This window comes from Astatotilapia calliptera, chromosome 6 (assembly GCF_900246225.1).
Source record: "Astatotilapia calliptera chromosome 6, fAstCal1.2, whole genome shotgun sequence".
NCBI classification, from domain to species: Eukaryota; Metazoa; Chordata; class Actinopteri; order Cichliformes; family Cichlidae; genus Astatotilapia; species Astatotilapia calliptera.
In genome coordinates this window covers 21,686,886-21,713,900 of record NC_039307.1, presented here as the reverse complement: position 1 = coordinate 21,713,900, position 27,015 = coordinate 21,686,886, and the positions used below count along the sequence as shown (strand labels likewise).

Below are 27,015 nucleotides of genomic sequence, written 5' to 3'. Positions count from 1 at the left end.
CCAACAGTGATCCATCCACTTCCCAGTTAACCGTCCAGTAAAGTGCTTAATGCGGTGACCTCAGAAGAATGTTTAGTGCTGCAGTCTGTCTCATGTCGTTGAGCCCCGAAGGCCAGTTCAGTATTTGTTACATTCAATTTTGTATTGATTATGCGTAATCACAGAGGGTATGACTATCCCCTTTATTCACTCCATGTCCAAAGTAAGGTTGCTGCTGTAAATCAAAAGTAAGAAAAGCTAATGAACTGATGAAGATTAACTGACCAGCAAAAGTTGCAGCCACGTATGGAGAAAGCTCCACAGCTCGCAGACAACAACACACCAAATTCTTAAACAGGAAATATTACATTTGCTGTGAGTAATTATTGCATATTTAACTCAAGGGATTAAGCTGTTGCACAATCTGTGACAAATAAATAGACTTTTTAAATCTCATCAAACAACATTTAAAAAGACAAAAATCTATAAAGCTCGCAAAGAGGTTGATAGTAGCCAAGCAACCTAATCATGCATCAGACATCATGTGGATTTGTGTGTTTACCAAGCATGGTTCTGAAAGCACTGCAGAGGTATTTCAGAGATAAAGCATATGTAGAAGTGTCCTTCATAATGCCACGGCTGCTGAACAGAACTGCTCCAAGATGGAGTCAAGGTCAGAGGAAAATCTGATTCTGACATTAGAATAGTGATGGAGCGTAACGTCCTTTAGATGTCCAAGAATTGCTGGCACGTATAGAATCTCACTGCAGTGGTAATAAAAAGGAACTACGGTAACTTTAAAAGATTGGATATTCATCTTGTGTTTAAATTAACAAGAGCACATCCATGTGGGCAGTGGTGAGCTCGGTCTGCAGATGTAATAGAAAAGGTCCAAATGAAGCTGTACATATGTACTTAGTAGAAAGTAGAAAACAAACAATTACAGCAAGACAAATACAGTTAGTCAGGAAAGAGCGGTTAGAAGTAAAGATCAAAAGAGATCTATCGTTCATACTGAAAGGCTTTTTTTGCATGAATTTATATTTAACCACCCCCCCATGTTGAAATAGTTTATTGCTATCTAAACATTTAAATAGCTCCAATGATAACAGCCAGAACTGAACAAGCAACTTGGAAAAATATCTAGACTATAGTTGCACTACAGTAAATTTGTGATTCAACAACAGGTTATGTAAAAGTTATGCCTTAAATATATATAAGGATATACTGAATGTTTATGTAATGCATGTATGCATGAAATCCTGAGAGTGGACATATTATAGTACAATATTTTTTTCTTTTGCACATTTCATTTCTTTTATCTTAGAAGCTTCTGTGTAAGTGGAGTCAAAGTTTGTTATTCTGTTACCCCTGATGCATCTGTTTGGACTGATGATGGGTTAGTATTAGGTCCTCATTAAGGATAGTCATGGGAATTAATTAGCACAATCTGTGCTAATAGAATAGTGATACACAGATACCCAGAAATTTATCTCTCTGACTTGAAAAGGAGCTATCGCTGTATTTCTCTGTGCATGTATCCCATACAAAAAACAGGAAAAGGAAACGTGACCAAATTGATACAACTGAGAGTATCAATTCTGGAAGTTACAGACAATCTTTGCTTGGCTATGGCAGGTCCATTGTCATTACAGTCCTTTAAGGCAATCACATCCTCAGCTTAAAGTTTATTTACTTCCTGTTAGTGGTCAAGCTGGTGTAATGAATATGATGTGATTAAGGGAGTCCTCAGGGTAAACTTTGCTCATCACCGAAGTGACAAAAGAACAATGGTGAAAGAAAAGACACACATTGTATACTGTGGAGCCAAATGGGGCAGAATTAAATGGAAACCAAGCAGACATGAAAAGAGGCACTTTGATTTGACTTTACTTTGATTCTGATCGTGTCTAAACTCTGTTCTAATGGCTTAAGACAGCTCCTCCCTGACATCAGGGAGATGACTGCAGTGACATTCATCAGAATGTTAATTACCATAATATATTAGAGGATTGCAATGGTGGCTATGATGACTATGTCTACGATAGCACGAATAATGATGATGACAGGAAAGACAATGATATTGCCTGCTATATAGGACAGCCGTGAGTGTATTAGCTAGTATGGACAAGTAATTTACGTGCTTACCCTGACAAAGGCGCAGAGCTGCTCATTGCACACTCTAAACTTGTAATATCCATATGGTACTTTTTAATTTGGTATGTATTGGGATTTGTGATATGATATTACCTTTTCTTTGCAACAAACAGTCTTTAACAGTACTTATAGGGTACTTTATCCTGCAAAGTAAAGACCTGACAATACTAAGAAGAAGAAAACAAAGGAAAAAAAGCAATTGGTCACAATGTGGAGAAAGAAAATGTCGACTTTTAATAAGGAGAAACCTCTCGCAGAGTGAGGCTGCAGAAAGGTGACCATCTGCCTACACTAATTAGGGTGAGGACGAAGTGAAGAGAAAAAGGAAGAACAAAGAGAAAAGAACGATAAAACAGGAAATACTTTTCAGGTTGGTGTATTGGTTTAAAATTGCTGCCTTACAGCAAGGTTTCTGGGTTCTTAACACATACCAAAGACATGCATGTTAAGTAAAATAGTGATTCGAAAAAAATTAGGCTTGGATTGATGTAGATAAAGTGCTTAAAACTTGTAGAATACAAAGCTGGATGAATGCACATGCATGATTAAATGTGACTTGTAGTCTAAACAACTTTGAGTGGTCAGTGAGATACACGTGAGTACATTACTTTTCCATATGAGCTACATAGTGGTTCACTTTTCTCAGATGAAACATGCACTTACAAAGCTGCTAATATGTGTTGTACATTATGTTTTGAAGTTTTAATTGGAATACTTAAAATAATGTTTCTCTAACTGCAGCATGACACTTATCTAAGAATCAAATCAATTTATCATTCAAACATCAAATTTAATGCTTCCTTAGTATTAAATCTGATGAAGGAAAAATGCTCAAATGAGCTGATCACTATTCTATAAGCTCCTTTAATAAGTTTGCTTAAAAAACTTAACTGCATGACAGCCGAGTCAGTGTTCTGCCACAATAATAACTAATTCCAATCACTCAAAGGAAACCATAAATGTAGGCATACAATCATGGCTTGAGCACTGTAAGAGAACTTTATTGACATAGCACCTCATTATCTCATGAACGGAAATTTAGATGCTTGTGCTGCGCTGCAGGTTGCATTTGATGAACCAATTTAACCCTACAGAGCTCTGGGGCATGAAAATATCTTTTCTCAATCAGTCTTCATTGGAAAATATCATCTTTATACCAAAAAAAAGTTTGTGTAGAACTAGCTCCATTAGAAGCATATTGTGAAACCGTTAAAAGAGAATAAGTGACCTGAAACAACCAGACAGCAACAGTCAGGATACTGTTATACAATTTTAACGTCCAAGACCATTACAATGTGGACATTATGTGTTCGCAGCTAGAAACAACTTTGTCATAAATATTTTTCATTTTGATCGATAACATAATTTGCACACACAGCTGATCTGGGTTTTGTACCTGCTAACAACCACTTGCAACAAGCCACAAACAACTTGCAACAAACCAATGTACAGCTGATAAACTACCCTCAGGTTTGACTGCAGTTTACAGCCAACTCAATGCATACAAACAACTGCATATAAACACAAGGCAACGTTTCTTCCTTTTTCCTTTATAAGGAGAACAGAATTCATCTGCCTGAAATGTCCCAGGGCTACAGAAAGCTTTAAGATTGCTGTATGCAAAGCACAGATTTTGAGTGTAGCATCAGTCAGGACTCCTCTCATCAACAAACAGCTGGGGGAAACCAAAAGGGCACACAAATCACTCACTCGCTCAGCTGAAGTCAACGAAAGCTAGAGTGCTGTTTTAAGTGACAGTATTTTACGAGAGGCCCACATAAAGGCTCTAAAGGTTCTAAAGGCTCCCCTGAATGGACCATGAGAACAAAAGGCAACTCCCATCAAAGGGCACAGACATTTATCACAGGACTCCATCTGCTATCTTCCTGCCGTTGAGTGGATGGGCAATAAACGAAAACCTCATAAAAGCAATATGGAATGTCCTAAAACCAACTTCAAGTGAAACACAACACATATTCTTCCACATTTTTAAGCTTTCTCACTATTTCTCATGGATATTTTGTGATATTCCATTCGTCTTTACAGTGATCCTGGGAAATTACTGATGAATTAGTATTTGGATATCCATCCATCCGTCCATCCATTCGCTTCCACTTGTCCTTTTCAGGGTCGCGGGGGGCTCTGGAGCATATCCCAGCTGTCATAGGGCGAGAGGCAGGGTACACCCTGGACAGGTCGCCAGTCTGTCGCAGGGCCAACACACAGAGACAGACAACCATTCACGCTCACATTCACTCCCACATTCACACCTATGGGCGACTTAGATTGATCAATTAAACTATCCTCACTAATTGGATGTCTTTGGACGGTGGGAGGAAGCCGGAGTACCCGGAGGGAACCCATGCAAACACGGGGAGAACATGCAAACTCCTCACAGAAAGACCCCGGCCTGATGGTGGAATTGAACTCAGGACCTTCTTGCTGTGCAGCAACAGTGCTCCACCATGCCACCGTGCTGCCTAGTATTTGGACAGTCCGTTTAAAATGGACTGGAATAGATCCCTATAGGGCACCTCGTCATCCAAAACGCCTGCCCAAGAAACCCCCAATACCAGATTCCTAGCTATTGGAACACTTTTACCCCCTCAAGACCCCCACAAATAACCTCCGTATGGTGAGACCACCAAAATTACACCAAAAAACATACCCCATACCGAGTTCCCAGGTCACAGGTTGGGGTTTTTTTAAACCAGGAACTTTAGGCACCCTCAAAGGAGAGCATCCATTCATTCACATGGATAAGGCACAAGATACAGCTTGGCTTTATTACGTTACAGAAACTACACAGAAGCATGTCTGACATGATGTTATCCTTAAATGTTTGTCAGTAACACTGTCTTTATCACTGCCATAATGGCTCGTGTACCATATGTGCTATTGGCATATAGCTTCAACCTCAAGCATATTTTGTTAGGCTACATGCATGGCGACAGTGTATTGGGTTTAGAATGTGTGTGAGTGTGTTGCTTCCACTATGCTTTCTATGTAGAGATGAAGGGAGGCAAATGGCTGTTCAGCAGTAAAAGGAATCAGATGCATATGACTAAACTACTTGGACTTATTCCCCAAAAGGTTAGAAGCAGTTCACAGTAATCTGGTTTTTGAGGTTTTGATTGGCCTTGGAGACTTAGTCAGTAGAAGAGAAAGAGAGATGGACTATAACTTCCTCAATGCAGCCTTAAAATTTTGGTAGCAGTTCAGACAGGCCACTGTGAAGACCTATGGTCAGCATGCCATTCACTGTCTATGACTTAGCATAATTGAACGCCTCAAATTAGGATGCAGTCAGGCAGTAAAAAGGATTTTTTTAACCTAATACTTCTTTAAGCAAGAGTCAAACCTCTTCATACCGTCTCCATGCAGCTAAGACTACTCGGCCAACAAAGCCAAAGAGACAATGGCTAATTGTCAAGTGCACATGAACATGCACACTTGCTTCTGTTAGTGCATTTAATACACAGAATATTCTTTTCAGTCCAGCAGTTTATTTCTAGGGAAATGAAAAGGTAAAAAAAACCCCACCTCTACATTTTTTTAATTATTACATGTTCAGTTGCAGTTTGCCTGCTCACTCTTTCATTTAAATGTAAAATGTAAAGTTATAAACTTTCTATATTTTTTTCTTGCTACGCGTCATTTAATATAAAGTAAGAGAATCAGTGAGCATGTGTACGTGTGTGATTGTGCCCCCGTGTTTAATTCATGACTGACCTCCACCAGCTTGTTGGCGTGCTCACGGAACACCTGGGCGTACTCCTTGACCTCCTTCTCGTTTCCACTCTTAGCTGCTTCAATAAGCACCAGCAGAGGGACGTTGGTTTCTAGGAAAGAGTCTGAGATGTGGTCCATCACTGCCTTCCTCAACTAGATTGCAGAGGGAGAGAGACAAGACACAGAAAAGAGGTCATATTATTAATAATATTACAGATGACTTCACTCTATTACATTTGGCAGTGATTACATATCACTTAGAATTGTAATGAATATAATGTAGTAACATAATTAGATGAAAGGACAGAGGGAGGAGAAAACAAGAAGAGTGGAGCTAAAAAAAACCCAAAAAAACTCCAGGCCAGGAGCGTAAATTGCTCATAAGGTGTCATTGCTCCCATAAGGCCTTTTACTGGGGCAGACATTGTGACTTTGTTTATGGAATCATTTTGTACCAAACTGGCAAGGGACCGGTTGTTTTATAAGACAGTAAATGGATCCTGATCCTGCTCACTGTGATATCTGATGAGATGCCAGAGGAAACAGTATAGAAACCACTATAGACAGGTCCTTTATCTTACACAAAGAGGGAGATATCCACATGAGGCCAAAGCAAAGACAGACAAGAACGACATCAGAGGAAAAGAAAGTAGATTCCCGGATGTGCAAATATTTGTTTTCAGGCTCCTTTCATTTGCAAAGCCTCTGTTACTAATTAATTACTACACTAATGCTCTAATTATTTACCTTTAATAAATACTGCTTATATGTAATGCAACTTTAAAATTCCAGTGGGTTGAATTACCACCGTTGTGATGTGTTTTCACAAAAACGAATTAGAAGGACAGAAGAGGAGAAAACAGTGGCATGAGAAATTAAAAATGGTATCAAACATAGTTAAAGTTTATATAAATTAAAATAATAATGTACTGTTTCGTATTTCTGATTGTATTATAACAACTTTAAGATGAAACTGGTTTTTAGGTCATTTATATATTCCTAAATAACAAATGTTGACTACTACACAGAAGGGAAGAGAAGACTAACAGCACAGAGTGACAAGAAAAAATCATTTAGCCTACAAAAAAAAAAATAAAAAAATCATATGTTAGTCTGTCAGTCGCACTTAAATCACCTGCGGCAATAACAAACTTAATTGCCAGTCCACAGAGGGGAGGAGAATAATTGAGAATTCTGGAGGGCAGATAATCCATCACCACTACCTTCAGTAACACACTAGATTTGGACAGTTTAGTGGTGAGGACAGGTCTGTAACTGCCCTGAAGCCCACACTCACTGTAAGCATGTAAAGGTTTCTGGATAAAGGAGTGCTCTCACTGTTTTTTCCTCCAGAACTATATACTTGCAGCTCACTGATGTGAAGCAATGCATCTGAGATGCAACACAATACCATAACATGATGCTTTTCTCAAAGGCTGATAAACTTTGCCATTTCTGAATGGGGAATATTGCATCTTATTCTTCCTGTAGAGATGAGACCGGCATCAGTGCTATTCTGTAACCTTGCTATCCTGTCACCTTGTGCAAAGGTGAGGAAACAGTCCAGATACAAATCTTGCACTGCCAGAACCATCTTCACACTGTCCTAGTGATAGTACAGCACAGGGGAAAGTCGTGGTGGATACATGCAAAGATCAGAGTTGTCTGGAGGTCTTATCTTACTTCTTACTTCAGGATATAAAAGGTGACCTGCATTTTGCATGTGGAAAAATAATTACCTTACAACCACTGTGCTATAAGTCCATACTGATCATACAGGTTTTGAATGCAGCATGTTCATATAACATGTATGTTTTCATATGTGTTGTATCTCCATCATATTTATTTCATTTAGATTAGCTAAATAAAATTTTGAACAATTAGAACAGACTCCAGAGCAGATAACAGCACAATGTAATACCATAAGCCATTGGGAAAGATGCCTTACAGAGGCAAATATGCTTACAAAAAACCCAAAAAACAAAAAAGTGATTGGATCTACTTTTTATCTTCTTGAGACAGATAAGACTTAGACTGTGTTATAAATTCTTAAGATTAAAATGAGTTGTAAGTGCAAAACAGTATAAAGAAAAAGAAAAGCATTTCCCATCAATTATGTGCTTTCAGTCATTTCCGTTCTGATGAATGTCACTTGTGCATTAAAGCCAGCAATGTAAAATAATTCTCTCTGTGTTCAAGTATCTTGGTATTGCTCAGTGAAATGATTTCTGTTGAGCATTATTGTTAACAGAAACCTCCTTATGGTATTCTCTTTTGTTTGCCAAACACAGTTTAATTTGAATTCTATATTAAAACAAAACAAATAAATTTAAAAAAAAAAAACAGACCCTTTTCATTTTAAATGTGAAGGTTATAACAATAATCTTAGAGATGATGTCATTTACTGAAATGCAACTGCATAGTAAAATGTCTTCGCAGTTGTTATGAGTAGTTTGTTGTTGATGATGATCAATCATTAGTTAATTGTATAAATACACATGCATGACATGCATGAACCTAAAAGTGCGTGAGGCATTAGGACACTCATGAAAGCCTAACAGTGAAACTGATCCTAATGTTTAAGTGGAGAAACGATACAGACTAGAGATTTCCCAAGTTGCACGCTCTCCTGCACCATCAGCATTCTGATGCCCACACACCACTCCCTCTGAAATCCATCTTCAATTTTTCAGATCTCACCTCCCTCCATACTCCACCCCCACTGTCTCTCCTCTAACAGCCTGTCTGTATTTCACTTACACTTAAAGAAAATAGATCTAGAATTTCAAAAGCTAAAAAAAAGAGGCTTTGCCCATTACAAGTTAGTGGGGGAGCCATTTGTCTCACCTATCAAGCAGTGCAGTTCTAGCTATGAAAGTATTTGTATTTCCTGAGAAGTGAGATGAGTATTAAATTCTGAGTACCATTCATAGCTATGCATTTATTTATTTATTTATTTTTATAGAGCGCTGTGCTGCTGGCTGTAAGAATGTAGACTGCTCAGAAAAATGAAAAGGTTGTGAGACTGCTGTCATGTCAAAGACAAAGAAGTATACGGAAAAGTTAAAGGTAATTGATTTGGGCTCATTTTTAATGCTAATAGTTCATTTCTTATAAAACTAACCTGTGTGGTGGGATGTTCAGCCTTTTTTGTTTTTTTAAAGGCTGTCCATTGCGCTGCACTCCCAAATTACATGCTAGCTATTTCTGGCAGAGATTTCATTGAATTTTTCAGAACCACTTAACAGTTGTTGTAACCTTTTAGTCTTTAAGTTTCTTCTTTTGTTTGTGTAGTAAAAAGTAAATGTCACTGTTCAGACACGCTGGCAGCTGTTAACAGGTTTTTTGTTTGTTTAATGGAGATAGGTTAACCACTTCTAAATGCAGTACTGCCACCTACAGGCAGTAGAAAAACATTCATGTATCCTATTAATTGCTAAAACAAGGAAATATGTAAATTTAAAATAAAAAATATCAGGTTTTTGTGAGCATTTGTGAGGACAGCAAGAGCAAGCAGTGGATGGTTACATGGTGGAAAAGGAGTGCTTTAAGCAGCTGTTTAAAAAGCTTGACAAAAGTTGCAACAACCTATTTTATCATGTGACAGCATGGCTGTAAAGTTCCCGAAGAGTTCCTTTAAATATCGTGATATAATTGTGAGGTTTGGTTTCTGGTAATAGATCTTTGGGAGAAACACTATTTTATGCCTGTCAAACTGTGTTATATTCATCATACATTCATTAAAAAAAAGCAGAACATGTTCTGTGTTTTTGCATCAGCTCATATAAACAAAGTGCCTAAAAAACTATTTAAAATAGTTTCTTTGCTAAGTTGTGTGTTATGATACAACACTGGTTCATCCATTGTGTTCGGTGCCATTTATATGCTTGAATGATCCATAGATCAGTGTTAAGTGGCTTAAGGAAAAAAAACAAAACCAAAAATCCAAAAAAAACCCCAACAAGACAAACATTCCCTTGAAAATGGTATTGCACTGACTGAAAATGAGTGAAAAAGCAGACAGCACACAGAGAGATACAGCCTGACTGCACAGCTCTGGGATGAATTAGAAATTCAATGGTGATTCTGGCTTTACTGCCACAGTATCTGACCTCACAAATACTTCTGATCCTCAACAGGAGAACATTCTTGCACTCAAATACCAAAATCTTGTAATGAGCCTACCAAGACAAGTGGAGGCTGATCAAATGGCATTTGCAATTGGGATTGTATGTTTACTCCAACAAGCATGCAAACAACTGTAGCAACTCTGTTTCTGTTAGTTTTATCTTTCTAACTAGTTTACTAAGCTTTTTATATGCTTTTATAAACTATCATACTAATAGCTAAATGTAATACTGGCTTTTAAATGAACATGTAAACGAACATTGACTGTTGGGGAACTAGCTAGTAACCGTGCAGCATTAGATTTAATGTAGGGCCATCTTTTTCATGATCAAACAAACTCCACATGTTGAAAGGTTCAGGAACAGTAAAGTAAACTAATAACTCAGCATAACCAGATATAAAAATACTGGAGGCCTCCAGTGATACCTCTCAGCCTCCTAGTAGATATACCTATGGTATCAATTTGAAGCTGCTACGTCACGTCGTTCTTGAGTTATCGCATTCACAAACTTAGGTGTCCATGTTGGCTGTCAGCCCAGCCGGGTCATGACAAACACCCATCACCCTTTTTTTAGCTTAAGGGTAATAAAAAAAAAAAAGCCACTATGCACAAAAAACACCTTAAATATAACAAAAATATCACAACGTAACTATTTTTAAAACCATTTTTAAAAGGTTAAATAAATAAATACATTCCAAAAGTTAGATAGAGATACATAAAGATTACCATTAATGGTCATATGTATGCAAAGCATGTTTTTTTGAAAACTAGCACACCAACAAATGTAGATAGATGACCCAATGTCACTGTTACATTGGTTGTCGAGCAGAACTGAAGAGGCATTTGAAAAATCATCCATGTCATTAATGAAAAAATCATCTAGCTGTAATAAAATGTGATTACAACTGGATTTTAATATGTTTTTTTCTGTTTTTTTGTGGACCTATAACATGAGGATGATCAATGGTATTCACTTCACCTGTCAGTGGTTTTTAATTATTGTTACATTATTCCTGCACCATGCTACTTATTCAGCACAGTCGTTTAATCCAAAAATACATTCAAATCCCAACTGACAATGAAGTGGTTAACATAAAGAATAAAAAAGAACAAACATTTAAATGATTAATAAATCTTGTCATAACTTTGTTCAATGATAAGAGGGTGATCCTCAAAAATAAGATGAGCAATCATTTGTTGCATCTGCTCTGTTGTGAGGAATCTGCAGTTTGTGGGATTAGGCATCTGTTCTGTCACAAAAAAAAAAAAACTGATCCTGAGGGAAATTTTTGCAAACATTCACTATCATCAGTGTATCACTGGAAAACAAAGGATTGCACACACATGCATGAGAGACTCTAGTAACTTGACTTGTTTACAGTGGGAATCGTGGATTCCCATATGGAAAAGAAATAGTAAAAACTTATATGTGATTACTCATGAAAGTGGCCACTTTCTCATTACTTTCATACATTGTTTTAGTAAGTATCCAAAACATACAAGTTTCATTATGTAATTTTTCAAGGGATCTTATATCTGTTTTCACTCTTATATGCTTTTCATACAAGTTTCACACAAGACAGATACAAGCTTTATAAGATTTATATATATCTTTTCCATATGGGTTTGAATCTGGAAGAGAACACCGTGGTGGATTTTTGAATGTTTACTTTTGCACTTTAGTTTCTGTTACATTTCACTTGTGATTCGGAACACATAGTGGTGGGTACCTTAGGGTCAGCACAGGAAAGTTTCTTATTAAAATGTCAAGAGCAATCACAGCTTAAGCGGCTAGAGTAATGGCTGAGGGAAAACAGCCCGAGCAAATCAAAAATTAAATAATAGCCCTCATATATGATACCTATCAGGCAGCATTGAAAGATGATGAGTGAGAGGAGAGTGCGGAGATGAAACGGTGAGAGAGTGACTGAGAGGGCGTCAATAGCCTGTAGACAAACACATATGATACCTAATCCCAGAGTCTTAGTATATCTTGCAAAATAAAACACTCGTCCAGGGAATCCAGTGTTGAAAACAAGGAACCTCAGAATAAACACTGATTTGTCATTGTAGCGCTCCCCAAATTTCCAAGCCCATTGTGTGCTCAGCATTTACTCTCAATATAGTGGCTGCTGATCGCCAGAAATAAGCAGCATGTTTTTTAATAACTTTGGGGGTCTGACAATTCCTGAACACTACTGAGGTAATAAATTGTTATGAAGCACTTTCTTGTAAACAGTTAAATAGGAAGAAAACTGGCATTTATGTGGACTGAAGCTTCTGGTTAACTGGAGGAACAACCCCATTACATGCTTTCTTTTAAGCTCCAAACCTTTTCTTTAATAATATTAAGACATATTTCTGGGTGCTAAATGTTTAACAGCTAGCTAACTGCTAAGTTTGTCTTTCTGCTGGATGGTGCTGGAGGGAAGTGCACTGGCTCCATGTTCAAAACAGCGGCTTTTTAAATCTAGAATTTCTACTAAATCCATATACTGTGTATAAGGGATGGGCTTAATGCACTGAGATTACTGGTCAAAGTCTTGATGTTAAACATGAACTATTACCATAGTAGTGTTTTGAAGAGCAAAGGAAAAAAGGGGGAGGGACATTGCACAACCATACACTAGATAGGTCCATTTGAAAGTACCATGCTTTTTCCTCTTTTTTGATTCTAATGGGGACCATAATTTAAAGGTGAGCATCTTGTATTTAACATGCCTTTAGCCTACGTTTATGACCACTGTTTATTGAGATCATGGATCAAGAAGCAAGCTGTTTTCCCGCAGACTTCTATATAAACAAACTTCATTTTAGCGACAAAAAAAGGTTACATTTAACCTGCAGCTAGGACTGCATCTGCATGGTGTAAATAATAATATACACAGTAAAATGGTAAATAAGTAAACTAAGGTTTTATATATCTGGACATTAAAAAAAAATAACAACAAAAGCAAAAAAGCAAAAGCATGAGGTACTTAGCAGGTCTCATGATTAGGTAAATGCCATTTGAGATGAACAATGACACAGGACATATTAAGACTATTATATATTTAACAAACACAAATGCCAAAATTTGAAAAAACTAAGTACACTCTATGATTCATTATCCTCTAGAACAGCGGTCTCACGGACACCGGTACTGGTCCGTGAGTCATTTGGTACCGGGCCGCGAGAGTTGAGGCTCGGGTGTGAAATGTATGGTTTTCAGGGGTTTTATTGGTTTTTAGCGTTATTTTGTTATCGTTTTTATCGTTAACTCAGTTTTCCTGGGTCTTCTCACGTGTGTTATGAATAAATCTTATTTTTTTCTGTACCGGTACTAGTTTTATTTTGTTGTATTTATCCGCGACTCCTTAAAAGCCGGTCCGTGAAAATATTGTCAGGCATAAACCGGTCCATGGCGCAAAATAGATTGGGGACCGCTGCTCTAGAACCTCCTTTAGCAGCAATGAAATAATTGTTTTCGATATGACTTGTGAATTGTGGATCAGCCTTCTTTACAACACTACTTCAGGTCATTGACATTTATGGGCATTCATTTATGCACAGCTCTCTTAAGGTCCTGCCGCTTCATTTCAGTGGGATTGAAGTCTGGACTGCGTCACTTCAACACCTCAGTTCTTTTTTTCCAGCCATCTTGTTATAGATTTGCTGCTGTGTTTGGGATCATTATCCTGTTTCATGTCACAATTTCGGATAACTTTTTTAGCTGTCTAACCTCACATTTGACTCTAGAATTCTTTGGTATCCGGTCTTTAAGTGATGACGTGATGAATCCTGCGTCCGGGCCCAAAGTAGTCTGCATTTATAAGGCTGTTGTGTTTTTAATATGTTTATGTTTTAATGCTTTGCATCTTGTTCTGTTTAATCTGAACAGTCAGTGATCACTGTCTGCTTCTCTCGGTTTTTATTACCGCTAATCATTTTAAAGCTCAGTTTTTAACCCTTACGATGTATCTACAGGCCAGCCCATGCAGCAGTATATTAATGACTAACCTCATACTGTGGATAGATTATCTCGGTAGTTCTCCTGACTGACGTTTGGTCCGTTTACAGCATCCTGCCATGCGATTGCATTTGCCCCTAACCATTGGGAACCCTCACATTAACTTTTATCGAGTGGAAAAAAGTCCTCCGTTCGTTAGCGTTTATCCTCCAGCTTTACTGTTTATATTATGCTAACATAGCTGTTTCGCTAGTGATCACGTATCACATCATTATATACCAGCTAGCTCAACTTCAGTAACCCTACAAACTTCACTGCTGTTTACTTTCCTGTCTTCATTTATGTTGGAAGTGATAGCAGAGCTGTATGTTTTAATTTGTTTCATAAATCCCTCAGTCAGAACATGGTATATTATATATAGATGGAAGCTAGCGAGCTAACTCCCTGCTAACTTCTAACTCTGTTAATAAATGTCATAAATTCCATTTTCATGGATGCCTGGATGTTAAACTTAATTGCTACAACTGGTAGAGCAGCCACAATGATTATTTTATTACAGATAAAAGAATTTAGACAGTTTTTCAACTCTCAGTAATGCTGCACTGATCATTTGACTTAGGGACCTGCAGCGAAGTTTGGGCCCAGACATGGCTAATGACTTCAGACTTAAAGACCGGATACAGTGACGTTCATGATCACCAAGCCTAATTTGTCACCTCTCCACCATCATGACTGACAGTTGGTATGAGGCACTCGTGATGATATGCTATTTGTTTTTCATCCACCATTGCTAAACATTTTTGCTCTCATCTATCCAAAAGAAGTCTAGTTAAAAGTTAAATCTTTTTTTTTTAATAATACTGTCATGAACATAAGCATTTAACACACTAAGGACAGCAGAGTCTAAAAAAAGCTCCTGAGTTTAGCATGTTTTTGTGTGTTTGAGGATTGCACAGTCTGACCTTGGAGTAAATTTGCCAGGATGTCCACTCCTGGGTAGACTGAAAGTGGTCTATGGTGTCTAGTTGTTAATAATTGTGCTCACTATAGAATGGCGGACTTCAAATTGTTTGGAAATGGCCTGACAATCTTTCCCAAATTGATGGGCAGCAACAATTGCTTCTCCTACAATCACTGATGATGTCTTTCCTCCTTGGCACGGTGTTAACACACACCTCGATGCTCCAGGGCTGCAAACTTCCAAAACGTCTGCTTTTATAGAGGCGGTCACACTTGCTGATGATTCATTAATCAAATAAATTTTATTAGTAGCTCCTGGCTGCTACTTACCTTCTTAATTCCTATGGAAGAAGTAAGGGTGTGCTTAATTTTTCACACAGTGTTTCTGCATTTTGGCCTAAGTTTTGCTAAAAAGAAATAATGACATGTTTAGTATGACATGTGTTGTTGTTAATTTGAGGCCATCTTTACCTAAGTTTGAGACCTGCTAAGTGCCACATGATTCATCATGTCTTCACGCATTACAATTTAGAATTGACAGAGGGTGTACTTTCTTTGTCACATGATTCACTCTTTCTCTCTATATATATTAGATTCTTTGAGACTATTCCTGCTTTTATTTAAAACAAATGTCTTCTGCCTGTAACATCTACTGTGCGACCAGACGCGATGATCAGCCTGCAGCATGACGACAGTTGAGCCCAGAGTGACAGAAAATAAATTTGATTAGATTCAGTGGAACTGTTCCAACGTCATTGTCGCTGTGTGTACATGTTACATGTTTCAGTTACATTAGTGCAGTGGTTCCCAAGCTTTTTTTTGCTAGGCCCCCTTTTGTTTTACAAGAAAAATTTTTGCACCTATGTTTGTCCGTGATTTGAACAGCCCAGAAAACCAATTCTGCAGGGGAGACCTACCTTGGCACTTGTGCAGGTGAAACCAAAGTGCAGATATGCTTCACCATATTTTCTAGTCTTTGGCTTAGAATGAAGTTGGTTTGGAAACATATTCAGCGATGCTTCATCTTGAGATTGAGAGACCAGTGTCGGAGTGTTAAAGAACAGCTTTGAAATTCTCATGAGTTGTTGCAAAAGAAAAATTACCATCATAATCCGGCTACCCCTTCGGCGCCAGCTGTGGGCTCAAGGCTGGAGCCGAACAAAACACCCTGATAACGACTGTGTTGAGTCTGTTCCTTCCCATTCCATGCAAGGCCACCTGGGTTGGCTGGAAGACTGTTTACCTAGCCTGGCAGGATGAAGGACACTGTCTCAGCTGAACTATGGACATGCACACACATGCATATGCACTCACTGACGCATCACATTCCCTACCCCGGATCCAACGCCACCTCCAACGCTTACCTCCCCCATGATGTGGACATCGGGTCAGCTGGAGGCGCAGTCGAAGATTGCAGCGGTCCCAGATCAGATGTACACACTGGAACACTTTCCCATGTTGCTTGTCTGTGTTTATTGTGCTATGGTGTGTTGATATCTGTGCATTCCTGTATTATCCTTTTGTGTTACACATTTCGATGTTTTTTTTCCTCGCTACCTAGCCTGACCTGTCTCCCCAATGTGATGTTTGTGTATTGTATGTACGGTCGGCAAGGTCTGTCATCTCGGTTGTGGGCAAAAGACCTGCAACTGATAAATAAAGGCTATCTCATCTCATCTCCTGCTTTGCGTTTGTGTGGGCGCCCCATGCTAGCAGTGTCTAAGCATTTTTTTCCCCCCATTTTCATACCGCGCCCCCCCTGCAATGGCTCTGCGCCCCCCCTAGGGGGCGGGCCCCACACTTTAGGAAGGTCTGCATTAGTGGATGTATAGTCTCAACACGCAGTTCACTGAGTGATACTGATTGTCTTATTGTGTTTGCAGAAGATGAAACGTACTTGTGGAGATGCTTCATGATTAATGCTGAGTGAGGAAGTTTCTGGTTTCTGGTAATGCCAGTAATTATTTGTTATCTAATATTGTTTTTGCTATTTCTGTTGTGTATGAACAAAGCTCCTACGTTGTTCAAGATGTCCGCTCAAATGCTTTTTTTTCTTACCAATAAATTATAAAAAATATAAACAGATTAAAATTTGATCATGTTCAAAGTCATCTTCCTGGGCATGTCCAGACAGCTTCCAATTCAGCTATTATTGTTAGATTAATGACCATTTGCACTCTGCTCCCTGTGAATCTCAAGGATTGAGGCAGGTGCTGAAAGCCTGGACTCCAGCTATGACCAAGCAGTTGTCAGCAGTTTAAGAGTCCACATTTTCTAAACCCCAAGGGCAAAGTGTCAGGTGGGGAGCTAGACCATGAGCTTGCTCGTCAGTTTTATTCAGTATTTATCAGGTTGTGCACCGTAAACGTGTAACCGCTGGAGTGAGTTCTGTTGTAATGTCCTGAGGACTCAGAGAGGAAACTCAGCGAAAAAAATTCACATTCAGGCCCATTTTCATCTGTGAAATTCTCCTTCCTGTCGGTGTCAAGAAGTTTAACTGCTCATTTATTCCCCGAGATATCGTAAAATAAGAAAAAAGAGTGTCTCAGTTTTTCTATATGATAAAGAAAAGCTGCTGTAGTAAATGAAAGAAATCTGTGAGCACAACTCTTTCGAATTAAATTTTATTATACAAATTATAGAAAAGGTTCTGGTAGCTCATTGCCCAGACTGTCCTGTAATTATAATACTGAAAGTTTTTGTTAAGTCACAGAAGATGTCCCATTTTTTCCAGTAAGGATCTATTTAAAAAACAACAACAACAACAAAAATGTATAAAACCTGGAATCTTTCTGTCATTTAATTGTTTATCTATTACTTTATTACTTTGGTATAGTAAAAATAAGCTCGAGGAATCTATGAAAATATAGTTTAAAGTCAAAAATGTATCCTGTCCTTCACATTTTCCAAAGCTGCCCATCTGGCCGGATTGATAACACAACTTCCACTTTTAAAAATGTCAGCAATGACAAAAAGAGTCAAGATGAGGAACTTGGTGGTGAAATCAGTCAAATTCAATTAGGGTATGATGATCTTTATGGACCTCAGGACTCTTCATATAGAGCATGTTAGAGCCTAAATATTATTTTCATAAAATAATATATAAAAATTATTTTCATTAAAGTGATTACAATATTTAGGTATAGAGAAATGTACTATTTAAGGTAGTTACTACTATCATTTGTGAAACTAGTGATCTGAAACTTTAGTACAGAGGAACGAATGTGTTAGAGATGAGGAAAGAAGCCAGTGTGCTCAAATCAGAGAGAGACTGACTCATTCTAAGCTCTGGTCTGTTCAGGGTCACAAAGCCATGATGTTATGTTAACTCATTTCTTTGCAACAGATAATGACTGGCGCACGCAAGAATGTTTGCCTTGAATCTATGTATGTCAGCAGTTGATCAGCATAGGAAGTGACTGTGAGGAAAAAAGAGGTTTTTATCATATCAATATATGATATTGGTATTTACATTTATATTTTTACAGGCTGATTTCAAAGACCTGAGGAATCATTGTAAAATGCATTTTCAGCCTACAGCTGAAATCTATAAAGCCAATTTTAAGCACAACATACTTCTTTCTTTCTATCCACACACACTGTGTAGGTGCACTATGATCCTTTATTCCAGTTTTACTCATTTCTATCCTCACTGTCCTTCCCTACTTTGCTTGCAATAACAGAAAACACTCACACAGTACTTTGCCATGTCTCGAATCCTACTTACAATTGCAAGTATGAGTGCATAAGCACGCTCACGCTGACAATTATTACAACACGCAGTGCATTATGAGTATCCAGATGGTGTGCCCACAATGGTCAAAAAGTTGAGTGCGATCTGTTCTTAAGAGACTAGAGGAAGGAAAAAGTGGGAGAGACTATAAATATCCCAGTTCTAACAATAAAACCGGGATATTATTATTTTTTAAGGGCAAACAAAAAACAGACACCAAAGTAGCAGTTTAGGGGGGAGTGGGGCTGGGGAACCGAACCAGGGTGGGTGCAGGGTCTAAGCCGAGCAGAATAAAAGAAAGGGAGGTGGGGTGGTATGAACTGATCTCCAAAAGGCATACAGTTAAACACAATACAACATTTTTTTCAACATTTAAGCAATGGGTTTTGCTTTGTACAGTTTTAGAATGAATAAAAGGAAAGGAGTCCTACTCAAAAGTTGGGGCACCCCAAGAGATCTGAGCTTTGAGATAACTTTTACTAAGGTCTCAGACCTTAATTAGCAAGTTCACAATCATCGTTTGAAAAGGCCAAGTGATGTAAATTTCAAAGCATTTTAAATACTCAGACTCCTGAAACCTTGTCTAAGCAATCTGCATCCATGGGCTTCTCTAAGCAACTGCATAGCACTCTGAAATTTTTAATAATTGATAACCGCAAAACAGGAGAAGGCTATAAGAAGGCTGCTTTATGCCTTTTGGAAATCAGGTCATCTTTTACTCACTTATTTATTGATAGCAACCGAAACTTTAACCAGGGGTGCTCAAAGCCACTATGTAGACAGTGTACTACAAGGAAGTGTACTAACAGAAGTATCCAACATGAAAAATGGTGCTTGTCTTGCTCTAAGCATTTGTGCTCTGTGTGAAGTCAGGTTTTCCTGTGCTCCGCAGTGTGTTACAGCGCCACATCGCTAGTCTGTCCTAAAACCTGAGCAGATGAATTCTGATTGGCATCTTTTTATTCTTCTAAGCCCAGCTTAATTACCTCTAGTTACTCAATGAGGAGGCAAGCAGAAGTGGTGCATGGTGAATGGTAACTGTGCTGCAACCCTAAATACATAGTTTTGGTTACACATTATCCATTATGAACCTTTATTGAGCTGTTTCGTTTTTACTTAATATCGTAAAGCTTATCTACTGTGTGTCTCATCCAAAATTCTACAACATATGCAGTGGCTAACTAACCTAGTTTGCTACATTGATTAGTAGCATTTCAATCATTAATGTCACACACTGAAAATGTACATTATTAGCAAGTGTAATGAGAAGAGTGGGGCCACATTTGGAGATGGAAAAGTAGGAAAAAAGGCAGGCTGCAGTCTGATTACAAAGTTGTGATGATTTGCTACAAACAGGGTCTGCTTTAGCCATGTTTCACTGGGGCATGATCAAGACTCATTAGTCATTGGAGTTAGTGGAGTAACCACTATAAACAAACTTATAGGGTTCTAAAACAAGATAAAATGCAGCAGAAGTAAGGATTCAAATAGAACGGACTGGCAGTTTTATTGGGCTCTTCTAGCTTTAACTGTGCAAAGCACTCAACAAGTGACATTTTACGGCATTTTACCTTTAATCCACACATATGGCCAATTTAAATTCTCCAGTTAACCTAGCATACATGTGTTTTGACTATGGGGGGGAAAAAAAGAAGAAAAGGTTCATTTTCCAATCAGTCCGGAGGTTGTGCTCTCAGGAACCTTTTTAGGTTGCTAAAAGGCTCCTTCGAACTACTGTTGCCGTGTTTCCAACACATACGGACTATTTTCTTGTCTGTCTCCGACTCTCTTTTCTGCTCTCTGTCTCTCGACTATATCCATCTCTTTCTGTTCTGTACCTGCAGGTCTGTGTGCACGCACACAAAGCAGCAACAGTGGACAGAATGAAGACTAGTCTTCAGTTGCAAAAACCCAGCAATGCGGCACCTTCCTGCAGCGTTGTGCAAATGTGTAGACACGTAATTTTAGTGCTATAGAATGTCGTCAATATTAAACAATCAGACACTTATATTTTATTTCTCCCATTCACTGCTTTGTTTTCATTAACGCTACTGGTTCTCTTCTTTCCCTTTTTACTTCTCCTGCTCACATTCTCTGTCTGTTTCACTGCCTTTAGCTTTCTCTGACATGAAATCTCTCTGGACTTCATCACTGGTGTAATAAAGAAAGAAAAAACATGCAACGCCTCTTCGATGTATTTCTGACCTATATTTTTATATTTTCTTTTTTTCCCCCCATTCTTTTTTCTTTCTTGTGCCTGCACTCAGTTGCAGGAGTTTTAAATATGTCACTTTTATCTGTCTTCAAGTAAAACCAATCAGCCTCTAGCCCTACCAAAGACTTTCTCAGGGTAGGTTCCTTTTGCCCTGAAAATAGCCCTGAAGGTCCTAAAGTGGAAGTTTTTCACACATAGATTTTTGGGCCACCCAAAAAGCATCTTATAGTTCTTAAAATAGAAAACAGGATATTGATGTCTAGATTTTTTTATCTTTCTATTTATGTACTTGGACATTTTCTGCATTGTACTCAAATGTAATCAAAGCAGGGACATTCATACAACATGGATTTAGGATTATGTTGATGTGTAAAAACACAACTTGATGTACAATCATTCACTGACTGATTAAGTAAAGCTGCTTATTATTTCTTGCATGTATGCATGTAGACATGACCAAGACAACCTACTGAAGTTCAAACCCAGCATCAGAAAGGAGAAGAAAGGTCATTTTATTGACCTTAAACATGACATGGTTGATGGGGCCAGATGAGCTTCTCTAAGAATCTCAGAAACTGCTGAACTACAGAGGTTTATTCACACAGTTATCTCTTGGTTTTATAGAGAATGTTCTGAAAAGGTGAGCGGCAGTTCTCTGGACCAAAATGCTTTATTGATGCCAGAGGTCATAGGAGAATGGCCTAAATGCTTTGAGCTGACCAGATATGCAAAAGAGCATTTCTAAACTTCAATGGCCTACAGTAGCAGAAAACCACACTAGGTGCCACTTCTGTCAGCTACAAAAGCTACAATTCACATAGGCCCACCAAAAATAAACAAACAACAAAAACGGCCTTATCCAATGAGTCTTAAGTTTTGCTGTGACATTCATATTGTAGGTTCAGACTTTGGCATAAATATCATGAATCCATTCTGTCTTATATGAACAATTTAGGCTGCTGGTGGTGGCATGATGGTGTCAGGTAGGGCTGGGCTATATCATACCGTTCACAGTAATACCGTTGTAATTTTGGGCAACAATAGGAAAATGAAATATCGCGATAGAATATGGGTAAAACGCGCATGCGCAGTGCCTATGTTTCCATAGCGGAGACGCAGAATGAGAAGAGCGAAAGCGGATCGTTAAATGAAACGGATGAACCAGAATTGGTTTGTAAAAATGCTGCAACTTCAGTGGTGTGGAACTGGTTTAGCTTTCGTCCGTCAGATACACAACAAAGCACTATTTTTGGTAGAGCATGCTAGCGGGCCGTCGTTATTACCGTGTTGTTTGGAAAATACGGCACACTTAAAATCAATCCTTTGATTTTTCTGAAAATGTGCCTTATGTATGAATTCTGGTTGTGTTTACTGACCTCGAAACGATTTTATGTCGTACACGAAAATCTGTCAAATGTTTTAGTACGACTTTGCTAAGCTACGAACCTGCACCGCTTGATGGATTGTCGGAGGATTACGGCTATCGTAAGCAGGAGCCTCGCGGAGTGATACGCACTGTGCTTCAACATAATATTATCGTGTTGTGTGTGTATAACCTCTTTTTAAGTTTTGTGGATATTAAACATGGTTATGCTGAGGACATGTCGGCCAATTTCCACTGGAAATGCCTTTTGGTTCAACTGTCAGCAAGGATTTTGCATTTGCACTGTTACGTTTTTATATAACTTTAATGCACATAAAAAACAGCTGCTTGTTTAAGTGAAAATACATTGATGGGGTTTATTGCACTAATAAAGTTGTGGAGTTGTAAAGTATTTTGTCTAGTGTCAATTATATCAGCAGTTATATCGTTATCGCAAGTTTTCAAATGTATATCGTGATAAATATTTTTGGTCATATTGCCCTGCTCTAGTGTCAGGGATATTATCTTATCTCAGTATGATCTAACTTAGCATCTTTTACATGCTACAGCGTACCTGAGTACTGTTGACCACATTCATTACTGATGGTTGCTTCCATTAGGATAACATGCCATGTCACAAACATCAAACCATCTCAAACTAGTTTCCTGAACATGACAATGAGTTCCCTGTACTCAAATGGCCTCCACAGTCACGGATCTCTATCCAATAGAGCATCTGAATCCAGGCTACAAAGAATTAAAGCAACTCTGAACATGGTAGTACACCCTGATACTAGCAAGTTTAACCTAATAAAGTGGCTGGTGACCATATACAATTGTATAAACGAATCCGAAAAATATGTGTTTTGCAGCCCCCCAAGAGGAATCTTCACTACCATAGCTAATGAAACTTGAATACTTGAACACTTTGCAAAAAAAAAAAAAAACGGATCAAAGGGATTCAAAAATAATTTGGAAATTGTTAGTCTAAACAAAGAGTTACAGCTGACAAGATTCGTGCCAGCTGTTTCTCCTTAACATGAAAACCCTAAACAATTAAAAAACAGCTGCACCAATCAACAATCTAATAGCAAAAATGGAAATGATTTCAACAACCCAAAGCAGACAGAGAGGAGGGGGACGGAGTGAAAAAAAACTAAATTTGTGAGGCAAAATATGCAAGGCAGTTGTGCTATAGGGAATCCTGGAATCAGCCATCAGTCAAAAAATGGCCCAGAGAGATGACTTGACAGATGCATCCATTACAGACAAGATGACAGGAGGTTCAACACATGGCTCATTTCCAATGGCTTTTTTGGTCTGGCTATCAAGTGAATGTTAATAAAGAGAGAGAAAAAAACCAACTCAGAATTATACTATAGTTTAAAGGGTTGATGAGTGTTGTTATTTATATTTTTTACATACACGCTTCTTCATGCCTGCCTTATATAAAGTCCACTCACCCTCCTATTTCAAGCAAAACATGTCTTTTCAATTGTTTTGCTTGCTTCGTTGATTACAGGTACGGAGAAAACAATGTCTCCATCAACTCGCTCAGTGTGAAACACACAGAAAGGAAAAGGGGGGAGTTTACCTATAACTATTGGATGGCAACTGATGTGCTTGAACTAAGTTCTTTGTGGAAATGTGTTTTACATCTGTGGAGTAGGTGCACATTTCACACATATTCTGAAGTGAATAAAGCACTCCACACTCTTCTCTGTTCAAGAGGCCAAATGACTACTTTCTCCCAGGGTCCTCAGTTTGCTTCCTGTGCACCTACCCCAACCTTAGTTTTTTAAAGATAGTCAAACGATCACAGATGAAATAAGATTGATATTTCTGTAATAAGAAACCGTTTACTTGTGCACTGAGGCAAACAGGCCTTTAATTTAAATGCAATAACTTACTTTTAGTGCATTCGTGCTGAACACAAATGCAGGCTGACTTGGTAAACTCAAAACTAGGGGCATTATAAAAGACCCAATGATTTAAGAGCTTTTGGGTTTGCTGCAAATCTTTATACATTTATTATAATCTAACATTTTCCCCCTATTTCACAAAATATTTCCCCATATATGTCTGAAAGTGGCCAAGCCTTAAAGTGACATGCTGTTTACCTCCAGCTCTGAACAGTAGTGGCACAGAACAAATAATTACAGTGTTTTTGTCATGAAAAAGTCAAGTGAGTGCTTTAAAACGTGCATTTAATATTATAAAGAAATGATGGCTTGTTTATGAATAAGCTGAACTTTAGAAATGACCACTCTCCAAACAAATGCCAGTTTGGATTGCTAATTTTCAAGCTTGAGTTGATGGGCTAATTATTGTGCTTCAGAATACTCGAATCACTCATTAGCCCGGCCTTGACATTTTATTTTTCTAATCTGTTAAGAAGCCTCAAGGTCAAAGCTCAGTTAGTTTTATGTTACATTTTAATTGCATTTAAATGTTCTAATGGAGTTCCATTTACTTTCTCTTTTGCATGAGCATCATAAGTGAGTAGTAAAGCAATTTGTTTCACACTTATGGAAAAAAATACAAACAAGACATAGCAGCAGTGGCTTCTTAATTATACCAAGTGTACTTTGATTAAAACAGTGAATAAGAACAATAAGGCTGGTTCTACGAGAACATAAGGATTTACTCTGTATTGGAGCAAAGTGAAAACCACAGCACAAATAAGATTACTTGATGTGCCGAGCAAAACCTTACAAGGACCTTTCTTAACATATTATATATTAGTTTACCGTGGACGCAATTAATTTGTTAACCAGCAAATTGTGTCTTAAATTACAGTAAGTATTACTCTCAATAGACAGTGTTCATTGCAATATTGCAGCTGTGCGTCATCTGCTCTTTGTTAGGTAAGGTACTGACTTTTTATGAGGAAGCAGTTTTATGTAAAGTTGCCTTCTAAACAACAACTTGTGATCTGATTTTGTCAAGAAATAAAAGTGTGTGCACAGGTGGTTTTCTTAGTCAGACTGCCTACATGTTTGCCTTTTTTAAGGGGTGTTGGTGACTGCAAATTTTCCCATATGGAAAAGAAATAGAAAAAACTTATAAAAGACTTGCATAAGATGTAGCTTACTTCATATAATGAATCATATAAGGCTTATATTATTTACTCATGAAAGTGGCCACTTTCTCATTACTTTCATATATTGTTTTAGTAAGTATCCAGAACATACAAATTTCATTTATATAAATTTTCAAGGGATCTTATATCTGTTTTCACTCTTGTATGCTTTTCATACAAGTTTCACACAAGACAGATACAAACTTTATAAGATTTATATATATATCTCTTCCATATGGGTTAATACAGTACTCTACTCTGCTGAGGGCCACAGACGAGCCTCAAAAGTGCCTACAGCATAGGCTTGTGGTGAAAAAGGAGTACATTAGCTCCTCAAACTACTTATACAATTATATAATTCTATTAATTTATGTAAATTAAAGAGCATACCATATTTATTGCAGTCGATTAATTTGAGCTGTTGCTCACCACCGACTACTCATCTCTTGCGTACAAATGTGTATTTCTGCAGAATTTGAAGAAATTCTTTTAACTTGTCAAGCAATATTGTGTTTAAGAGAATAGGATGAAGGTCACACTGACCCTGACCACCAAAGTTTTTTCGGTTCGTTGCTAAGTACAAGTGTTTGTGACATGACTGAAAAATATTCCCTGAAGAGATGCTGCAATCTTCTACCAACTACGGGCATCATTCATACTGAGGCGTTACAATAACAATAACTTGACTGCACACTTCACTGAAGGTCTCTCATAAGAAGATACAAAAAACTGAAACTCTGTGAATAAAGACCAACTGTGTAATCATTGGGAATGGAATAACAGGGAACCAGGCTGCAATTTTGAGTCATAAAGGCCAGCTCTATGTTTGTTGGTGCATTTCTCAGTTTCCCTTTTTGAATGAAAAGCAAAAAATATATATAAAATGTTGGCAATTGAACATTTTGTTAACATTTGTTTAATGCTGTGAGGTTAAGCCGCACTGCATTTCCTCTACCAGACTAGAAAGCATCGCAAGAGTTTATTCTTTCCAAGAAAACAAAATCAGGGCGGAAAAGATATCAGCTGAATTGTCCACGGATAAGAAACAGCTTATGATTGCTATCTATGTGTACACAACAGCATGAAAGAGAAAACAATGTCGCATGTCTCTGGTGGTGTTGTTGCACAGCATGTTTGGTCTTACCTGCTCCACTTTTAGAAATGCTGTCTGTCATCTGTGCTTGTCTGCTCTGCTATTTGATCCCTCCTTTACACAATGGAGATGTCGCAAACTTGGATGCTCAAATGCAAAACCGTGCTCCTCCCCTCAGGAAGGTCTTGTGTCTCTACACGGTGCCACTGACTTGCTAAACTCAACATGTGTTTTGTTGACATAATTACAGTATCACAGCACTATGTAATGCCTGCAAGTGTGCTGCAAGTTTGCCCTCCCATCTTAACTCAAAGCTCAAACACACCGCCCATTCTGTCAAGCCAACCCCTGAGTCAATAGAACATCCTGTCAGAGTGAATACCGCCTGCCAGCCTGTCAGGCAGCCCCACCAAAAGCCCAATGGGAGGGAGAGTTATAGCCTCCCATCTGGAATGATCCTCTGGGTCTTCAGAGGTCAGGAAAGACAAAGCCATAGCTCGTTTGTGCAGGAAGCTGCTACAGTCGATTTCCAAGAAGTGCCAGATGTGACGGTGGAAAAACGGAATATTGAACACAACTGATGTTCTGATTTTTTTTAATTTTTTTTAAATTTTATTTTTTTT

The 27,015-nt window shown here is 38.1% G+C and overlaps 1 protein-coding gene across 2 annotated transcripts in view; it reads right to left on the bottom strand.

Moving 5' to 3' along the window:
• The window catches only part of ctnna2 (catenin (cadherin-associated protein), alpha 2), a 341,963-nt gene that overhangs the window by 72,633 nt on the left and 242,315 nt on the right, over nt 1-27,015 (bottom strand). For both annotated transcript variants that reach the window (XM_026171091.1, XM_026171090.1), the window contains one exon: nt 5,869-6,021. In XM_026171091.1, the coding sequence (XP_026026876.1) occupies nt 5,869-6,021 (153 nt within the window). The remainder of the gene's footprint in view (nt 1-5,868; nt 6,022-27,015) is intronic.